General features: G+C 34.0%; 1 protein-coding gene across 1 annotated transcript in view; it reads left to right on the top strand.

Annotated features, from left to right (window-relative positions):
- The first annotated feature begins 587 nt into the window (after positions 1-587).
- CFHR5 (complement factor H-related 5) overlaps positions 588-10,196 on the top strand; it is a 30,155-nt gene continuing 20,546 nt past the window's right edge. Inside the window, exons 1-3 of the mRNA XM_011995749.1 lie at positions 588-762; positions 5,958-6,152; positions 7,036-7,212. Coding sequence (XP_011851139.1) covers positions 705-762; positions 5,958-6,152; positions 7,036-7,212 — 430 coding nt within the window. The 5' untranslated portion in view covers positions 588-704. The remainder of the gene's footprint in view (positions 763-5,957; positions 6,153-7,035; positions 7,213-10,196) is intronic.

The raw sequence follows: 10,196 nt of genomic DNA, 5'->3' as shown, positions 1-10,196 counted from the left end.
CAACCAATGGTTACTTTTAAAATTGTATCCAGTTTTATTGCTGCCTTTTGGTGGGGAGTGAATATACCAAGACCCTCACAAAGCCATTCTCAAAGTCCCACCTGAACAAAATGATTTTGAATTATAATTTTGTTCCTTCAAACATTTCAGGAAACATTACTTGGCAAAAATTATTCTTGATTAGACCTTTTATAGTTTATGAAATATTAAAACTGTTAAGGAGGTACCTAATTATTAGTGCCAGTTTTAAAAGAAATTTACGACTACAAAAGTGATGTTGTATTAAGATGAGGAGTGACGACTTGCACTTGCTTGCCTTTTGAAACAGCTGAACCCTTGGCTAGAAAAAAAAGAAAAAAAAAAAAAAAGGCAGGGGGGAGCTTCCTGTCTCCTCTAAACAGTTATTTCTGATTATTCCAAATTGAGAGACTCGGTGACTACAACAAGGAAATTGAACAGCAGTTATTTTGCTCAAATAAACATTACATAATGAGTTGAGAACATTTTTGTGAAAACACTGATTAGACACTATTTGCTTATTTCACACAACCCTCCATGAACTTTGATATTTTCCACAAAGGGATTTACTAAAGTAGCTTCCCGTTAGTATACTGAAATACAAAGTCATGTTCATAACTGTTAATTTAAAGTAACACCACCATCATTGGAGTACTTTTAGTTATATGTGATTGGGACTACCAAGCATGTTGCTCTTATTCAGTGTAATCCTAATCTCATGGGTAACCACTGTTGGGGGAGAAGGTAAGTTGAAAACAGATCCGAATATTTTAGTTCCTTTTCAAATGTATTTATTGATTGTGTGTGTATATGCATAAGATTATTTTTAAATGAATAAATAGCTGAGGATAATTTGAAAGGGTATCATAATATTCATCTATTTTCTGGAAATATTTTCCAACATGCAATTAGTAGGAAAATAAAATGAAGTTAATTCTCTCCATTCTCTAGTTTGCAAAGGGTAAATGGTCACCAAATAGATAATGTAAAGAGAAATCAAATGAGAGAAAATCTGCTATAATAAAGGTGACAAGGTGAAATATTAATGTAATTCTGCATAAACTCCGCAATGCCACTGACTGGAAAAATCAACCCCAAAAAGATTCGGCCACCTTCAATATGTTTTTAGAATTTTATTTTCATAGATTTGATAATTTAAATTTTAAATGTTATTAAAATGAAGGAATTATCATTTCAGTCTAATTATAATTCAACAGGGAAATATATTTTAATGAAACAATAGAAAATATTATTTTTATATGTAAACCAGTGAACTGCCAAAAAACTGTTTCTTCTGAGCTCTTCCACAAATTTCAAAAGTGAAATAATATATCACCTCTTTATTAATACTATATACTGGTTCTTATAACATTATAAACTATCCTATTTTATTTCATGTGAAAATTAAAGCCACCATATCAAAAAAATTGCAAACAAAATCTCTAACACGGTCTAGGATACTGATTAAACTATGTGTATACATGGAGTTTCAGTCATTGTGCTATACTCTTTGATTTCCAGAAAGTTTTTCTTTTACTGCTTTACTGCTTTCTAATGTTTACAGATCTTTAAATTTTTTTGAACACTTTCTTCTCAGTCCTGACATAAGAGAAAAATATGAACAATAAAATACTTTCTTTTTAAGGTATGCCCTTACAAATGTGGCAAAACATTATTTCTATGGGCCTGAAATTCATTTAATTTTGTTTTCACTTTTAGTACTGAGTTGTAATCACAGGAGTGCGATTGTATGAGTGTATTTGATTTTTCTTAAGTCTGTGTTTATGATATTTATTAAGTGGCTTAAACATCTGTTACAAATGGCATTACACAAGGATTTCTAAATGGGGGTGGAAGCAGAGGAAGGTAAGTGAAAATTATAAGGATAATATGTAGAATTTTGACAATTCCTAATCCAACAAAAAAATTTCAAACTTTAGTCCAGTCCCAGGATAAACTTTAGTGAAATTCTGTCTAAAAATTGTTTAGGTGTTAAATGACCTGTAAGTGTACGTTACACTTTTATTTTGGTGTCTATTTAGAAACTGGCCAAACAGCAGAAATAACACACGAAAGCAACACTTTTGTACAAACAGAAAACTGCATGCTTCCAGCAGGAAAACATTAATCAAGCAATATATTGTGCTTCATGCTGTAGCAAAGAAGCTAGAAAGTATATGACAACCCCACCCATGCCTCCCTACTACTTAGAAGGTCCTAAAAGAAAAGCAAAATGTAAATAGGCAAATAAATTGCAAGGTTTTATATACAGGTGATTTTGTGTGTGTGTGTGTGTGTGTGTGTGTGTGTGTACACTCATGCATCACTTAATGATAGGAAAACGTTCTGAGAAGTGTGTCTTTAGGCAATTTTGTCCTCCTGCAGACATAACAGAGTGTACTTACACAAACCTAGATTGTATAGCCTACTACCTAACTAGGCTATATGGCCTGTCACTCCTAGACTGCAAACCTGTACAGCATGTTACTGTACTGAATACTGTGGGCAATTGTAGCACAAATGTAAGAACGTGTTTATCTAAACATAGAAAATGTACAATAAAAGTACAATAGAAAATATTAAGAATGGCAGACTTATATAGGGCTCTTACCATCAACAGGGTTTGCAAGACTGAAAGTTGTTCTGGGTAAGTTACTGAGTGAGCGGTGTGTGAATATGAAGGCTTAGCACATTACCATACACTACTGTAAACTTCATAAACACTGAATACTTGAGCTAGAGTAAATTTATTTTATTTATATATTTATTCAATATTTTGGGGGGGAGCAGGTGGTTCTTGGTTACATGGATAAGTTCTTTAGTGCTAATTACTGAGCTTTTGGTGCACCTAGGATAGACTAAATTTATTTTAAAAACTTTTCTTCAATAATACATTAATTTATGGTAAGCTTTTTACTTTATCTACTGAAAAATTTTTAACTTGTAACTCTTTTGTGATACATTTAGCTTAAAACACATCTTGTATAGATGTACAAAATATTTTTTTCTTTCTATTCTTATTCTGTAAGATTTTATCTTTTAAATATTTTATTTATTTATTTACCTTCTACACCTTTTTGTTAAAAACAGACACAAACACACACATTAACCTCGGCCTACAAAGGGTCAGGATCATCAGTACCACAGTCTTCCTCCTCCACTCTTGTTCCACTAGAAGGTCTTCAGGGCAGTAACACACATGGAGCTGTCCTCTCCTGTGATAACAAAGGTTTCTTCTGGAATAGTTCCTGAAGGACCTGCCTGAGGATGTTTTACAGTTATTTTTTTAAATGAGTAGAAGAAGTAAACTATAAAATAATGATAACAACTATAGTACATTAAATACATTAACTAGTACCATGGTCATTTATTATCTTTATCAAGTATTATGCACCATACATAATTGTGTGTGCTATTATTTATATGACTGGCAATGCAGTAGGTTTGTTTATATCAGCATCACTACAAACATGTGAGTAATACATTGGACTGTGATGTTGTGGTGGTCATCAGTTGATAGGAATTTTTCAACTACATTATAATCTTATGGGACCACTGTGATGTAAGTGATCCGTCACTGACCAAAATGTCATTATGTGATAAATGACTGTATGTCTGTATATATGTGTGTGTGTGTGTGTATACATGTATACGTGTGTGTGTGTGTGTGTATATATATCTCAGAAGAAATGTATTCATAGTATTCTATCAGAATGTTGAGACAAAGAAAATTATTTTCTGCTTTTGAAGTGGGAGATTGTGTAATGGTAAGCTTGCAAAAGGACAATAACACTCTTAGCTAGCACCATTGCGGATGTGCACAATGGTTATACGATGCGTGTTGTAGAGCAAGTTCTGAAGAATAGGTAGAATACAACTGGATGATGAGAACAAAGTTATTCTGGATAGTGAAGAATATGTTAGTACAAATGTATGAAAATCAAGTACTATAACTGCAATTTTCGAGGAGCAAAGGATATTTAAAAGGAGTTATGATAGGTTAATACTATCAAGACACGAGGGAGTCTTTCCCTCAATATCTTCTCCAAAACTATCTAATGTCAATTTTTAAACAGTTAGGTAATAAATTTAAGGTTTCACAAGGTTAAATACCACAAGAAGTATTTCAAATATTGTGCAACATTAAACATTACTTCTAGGTAGATTAAAAAGAGAAATTTCCCTCGATTGTCAGCTGAATTTCTGCATGCTTTTTCTAAATAAGGTGAGAAACAAAACAATTTCTTATGCAGCAATGCTATATTAAGAAAATATCTTGAGCTAAAAAATGAGCACACTATATTGAGGAAATATCTTGAGCTAAAAAAGCATTGAAAGATAAAGTACATCAAATCCATAGAATGTACTATATCAAGAGTAAACCCCAATGTAAACTATGGACTTTGAATGACAATAATATTGATGGGGAAGGGGGCTATTCATGTGGCAGGGAAGAGGAAGTGTTATATAGGAAATCTCTGTAACTTCCACTCAATTTTACTGTGAAAAAACTGTAAATAAAAATTAAGTCTAATAAAAAATATGTATATACATATAAAATATATATACAAAAAAAAATAGAGTCAAAACATGAAGATTTCACCCATTTTCTACATTGTTTTAATATATCTTGCACCACAGTGGGTATGGATGTATGTGTAAGTGTCTATATACATATATCCAGTAGTATCCTCAGTATCCTTAGTATCCTCAAGGAATTGTTCCAGGACTCTTTTCACCCCCAGCAGATAACCAAATCCACAGATGCTCAAGTCTCTAAGAGAGAATGGTGTAGTATTTGCATATAACATATGCACATCCTCCCATATAATTTAAATAATCTCTAGATTGTTTATAATATCTAATATAATGTAAATACCATATAAATAATTGTTATATTGTATTTTTAATTGCATTATTTTATCATTTTATTATCTTTTTATTGTTTTTTCTTTTTCAGATGTTTTGGACCTGCAGTATAACAAACATTTATATATACAGCAATTACCAGAATTTAGCTTTAATTTTATCTTAGTTGAGTTGTTCTTAGTGATTTTCTTATACTCTCTAAATTATTTCCACAAAAACTATATAAACTTTGTAACTAGAAAGTAATCAGAATATTAATAAGCAAAAAATCAAATTACCTACCCAACATTTTTACTGCACCAGAAAAAAATATAGGACAGATTTTTCTGGTGGAGATACCTATGACAGTCGATGAGTATAGAAAAAGAAAGAAATCTGAGAGCTGAGAGTAATCCTATCACTCCTCTACTGTACACTACACTGATCAGGGAGATTTGCCACTCATACAGTCTACTTTCATTCTTAAATTGTTGTGTGAGGATATTGTTCTTGAAGACATTGCAGAAGAGTTCAGATTTCATATCACCTCAAAATATAAATTTTATATTCATTAACAATGACATCCTCGGTCCGGCATGGTGGCTCACGCCTGTAATCCCGGCACTTTGGAAGGCCAAGGGGCATGGATCACCTGAGGTCAGGAGTTCAAGACCAGTCTGGCCAATATGGTGAAACCTTGTCTCTACTAAAAATACAAAAAAATTAGTCGGGTGTAGTGGCAGGCACCTGTAATCTCAGGTACTCAGGAGGCTGAGGCAGGAGAATCGCTTGAACTTGGGAAGTGGAGGCTGCAGTGAGCCAAGATTTGCACGATTGCACTTCAGCCTGGGCAGCAAGAGTGAAACCTGAAACTCCCCCTCAAAAAAAAAAAAATGACTTCCTTAAATACTCTTGTATTCTTATTTAGTGATCTTTCTTCATTCCAAATTAGTACACTGGAAAGCATTTAAGCTAAAGGCATTTAAGTTGAATGAAAAACAAAACTATAAATGAGATGATTAAAATATAATCTAGTGATTCATTAATGTAGCTTTTTATTTAATTCTTCAGTTTTGTGTTATTTTTCCCAGCAACACTTTGTGATTTTCCAAAAATACGCCATGGATTTCTGTATGATGAAGAAAATTATAAGCCATTTTCCCAAGTTCCTATAGGGGAAGTTTTCTATTACTCCTGTGAATATAATTTTGTGTCTCCGTCAAAATCCTTTTGGACTCGCATAACATGCACGGAAGAAGGATGGTCACCAACACCAAAGTGTCTCAGTGAGTAAATGCCCTGTTCATTAAATGGATGTCATTCAGTGAATAAAGAAGGATGTGCCAGACAAGATCATAAGGTCTTGATAAGCACAGGGGCAGTGACCAGAGGAGCTGCAAAGGTGGGAGATGTAGTCCTCCTAGTTTGAGATGCCTCCTATGAGAATCAATGAAGAATAAACATATCAACTGTCTTGCATTACCTGGAAATGCTCTACATGTTGAAATATATTAATTGTTTTAGACTGATGATTAATATATTTGACTGCTAATATTTCTTTACTAATATTCATTTGGCAGCAGCCTGATCATAGTTTGCCTTTAAAGTAAGTCATTTTGTATAGATATTCTGTTTTGAATTTACCATTCTCTTGCATATTGCAAGGTAAGGTTTGGTATTTAAACTTTTATATTTTCAATAAATCATTTATTTGGTCCTTCAAAGTGTAGCTATATTAATACTCCAATAAATATAGAGACCAGACTCCAATGACAACAGGTGTATTAAAGAAGAAAAACAATGGGAGAGAGATTAGATGAGGCAACAAAGGACATAGTAATGATCTTTCTTCTTTTGTAAGAAACGTTTATGGGAATTGTGAGAAATAGTTATATGAAGATATGGTTTTGTCCCTAGAAGAGTTTATAAACACAAGATATTTTGTTATAAAAACCATACAGCAACAATATGAAATATTAACTTTCTTTTATATGTACATATATAGGAACAAAAATATATTTCGTCATTTATACAATAGCATGACCTAAATTATTTTGAAAATTTACACATTATGTCAGTTTTCAAAGTTTTCCTTTCTTAACAAAATATTTTAAAATGCACTTTTTTTACTACTTCCATCTTGTACATTAATCAATTTTTGGTCCTTAGGAATGTGTTCCTTTCCTTTTGTGAAAAATGGTCATTCTGAATCTTCAGGACAAATACATCTGGAAGGTGATACTGTACAAATTGTTTGCAACGCAGGATACAGCCTTCAAAACAAGGAGAAAAGCATTTCATGTGTAGAACGGGGCTGGTCCGCTCCTCCCAAATGCAGTTTCACTAGTAAGCAAAATACTGCCCTCTCAGTTTTGCTAATTATTTAAAGAAATAAGTCTATTGTTTATAGATTAAATATAGGTTAAATATACGTTTCACCACTACTTCCATCATTATTTATTTGATTTCCAGTTCCAATTTTGTCTAAGTAGATGTGCAATAACATAGTTTGCCTACCTATATAAATCAAATGTACTTAAGAAGAAGAAATATTAGAGAAGAATACACTTTGAAGATAATCCATTAATGTAACACCTGTTTGTTGTTTATATTATCAAGTTAGTTCACAATAAATGGTTACAAAACTGAGATATTAAAGTACAAATAAGTTCAATTACAGTTAAAATGTCTTATAATGAAGTTTTTAGTATTTATCTTTATTTAAATTATTATGTTTGAGTCAATAAATCATTTTCTAAGTTGTAAAAAGTCCGTACTTCTGAGAGGTATGTTTATTTGTGAGCAGCTTAGAACTTGGGAAACGATTCTTTTGGAAGCCTGTGGTATAAATGATGGCAACTCCCAGTCCTGTGTGAACTCTTGTAATTCTTCGTCTTTACAGTTCTTCAGTAATTCTTCTTTGCCCAGCCCAATGCGATTCCATCCTGTGCTTGCACAGCTCAGTATTCAACCAAAAACTTAAGGAAACTTCCATAGCTCTTTCTCTTCATAATACTTTCTCTCTGCTACTATGTCCAGTAACTTCTGGCCACCACAGTCTCCAAGACTGACCTTACTAGTCTCAACTAAAGAAGACCACTACGTTCTTCCTGGTTTCTCCCTCCTTGCACAGTCCAGAAAAGGCCTCCCAACACACAACTGGGGCTATCATTGACTTTGCTTTACTATTTTGAGGTATTGAGGGTTTTTTCCTTTTTTCAGTCATCACAGTCCTGAACTGGGTGATTTCCAGCGTTCTGAAAATAAATTTTGTAAAATTTTCTAAATTTTTTTTCAGTGGGATGATATATTGATAGCAACTACTCCATCCTACCAAGAAATAAAATCTATGGTATGTTTTTCAAAAGATGGTATGTTATCAAATATTATTCCACATCTTCAATTCTTAAATTCAAACATCTAGAGCTGGGCACAGTGATGTGCACCCGTAGTCCCCGCCACTGGCAAGGCTGAAACAGGAGTTCAACGCTGAAGTGAGTTATGACTGCACCAGTGCACTCCAACCTGGGCAACAGAGTGAGAACCTTCCCCACTAGAAAAACAAAACAAAGTAAAGCAAAATGAAATTTAAACCTCTAGAAATGGAGTCCTTTTAAAACAGCTGGAACTGTGATACTTTTTCAGTAAACAGTTAAGTCCTGGTCTCTTTCAATTACAAGGGGTTAAAACATTATTAACATTTGCAAAAAGAAATAAAATAACAAATGTTACCAAAACTAGAAAATTCCAGTGATTGAAAAGGGTTCAAAATTTATAGGCTTCAATTATGGTATAAATATTTCCACGCTTTCTCTTGTCCATACCTGTTCATGTCATGAACAAGCTCTCTTCATTTTGAGAGATGATGGCTATTGTCAGCCCAACAATTATATTTTAGAAGCTTGACAAATTAAGTTTGGCCAGCTGTAACCCATACAAGCTGGCTCTGTGTGCAGTCCGTAAGATTTTGTTAGTCTTTGAACAATTCGGTTGCTTTGTGACACAAAAAATATCTAAGACTTAAGTCATGTTTCCACTGCCCCGGAACTGGAATCAGTCATACCTCCAATAAGCCCTGGTTCCATTTAGTGGGCAATGACATTTAGAAACTAAGTTGTCAGAATAAACTTGTTTCAAAATTTGGTAGATTTTATTTAATCAGAAAAAGCACATCTTGTTGTTCAGGTTCTCAGAATATTGCTACCTTTCCCTTTCTGCCCGTTGCTTATTCCAAAAGCACAAGACAACATATTGAGGTTGCCAGAGTAGACGGAAGAAGTCAGAGTCTCCAAAGAGGAAGAATTCAGCAGAACACTCTATGTCCAAGGTTGAATGATAGCTCACGAACACCGTGGAGAGTTAATAAAGTTTCAGGGCAACTAGACTCCTGATGACAGCTTAGCTGCACAGTCTGTTTATTCTTGTAAGGTAACATCTTACAAGTTATGGTAATCCATGTTGCAGGGATTAGTAGAGTGCCATATCTGGGGGTCGTTATTCCATTTACACCACCATGCAATAACAATATACGAATAAAGCAACTGGAAATACTACATCGGCCAAGATCAATTATTTTCTTTTTTTATATATACTTTAAGTTCTAGGGTACATGTGCACAACATGCAGGTTTGTTACAAAAGTAAACATGTGCCATATTGGTTTGCTGCACCCATTAACCCGTGATTTACATTAGGTATTTCTCCTAATGCTATCCCTCCCCCTACCTCCCACTCCACAACAGGCCCCAGTGTGTGATGTTCCCCACCCTGTGTCCAAGTGTTCTCATTGTTCAATTCCCACCTGTGCGTGAGAACTTGCAGTGTTTGGTTTTCTGTCCTTGTGATTGTTTGCTCAGAATGATGGTTTCCAGCTTCATCCATGACCCTGCAAAGGACAAGAACTCATCCTTTTTTATGGCTGCATAGTATTCCATAGTGTATATATGCCACATTTTCTTAATCCAGTCTATCATTCATGGACATTTGGGTTGGTTCCAAGTCTTTGCTATTGTGAATACTAGCACAATAAACATATACGTGCATGTGTCTTTATAGCAGCATGATTTATAATCCTATGGGGTATATACCCAGTAATGAGATCACTGGGTCCAATGGTATTTCTGGTTCTAGATCCTTGCGGAATCGCCACACTGTCTACCACAATGGTTGAACTAGTTTGCACTCCCACCAGCAGTGCAAAAGTGTTCCTGTTTCTCCACATCCTCTCCAGCACCTGTTGTTTTCTGACTTTTTAATGATTGCCATTCTAACTGGTGTGAGATGGTATCTCATTGTGGTTTTGATTTGCATTTCTCTGATGGCCAGTGATGA

The sequence above is a fragment of the Mandrillus leucophaeus genome, unplaced genomic scaffold (assembly GCF_000951045.1).
Source record: "Mandrillus leucophaeus isolate KB7577 unplaced genomic scaffold, Mleu.le_1.0 Scaffold1132, whole genome shotgun sequence".
Lineage (NCBI taxonomy): Eukaryota > Metazoa > Chordata > Mammalia > Primates > Cercopithecidae > Mandrillus > Mandrillus leucophaeus.
Note: the sequence above shows the minus strand (reverse complement) of the source record. Positions and strands in the feature narration are given on the sequence as shown.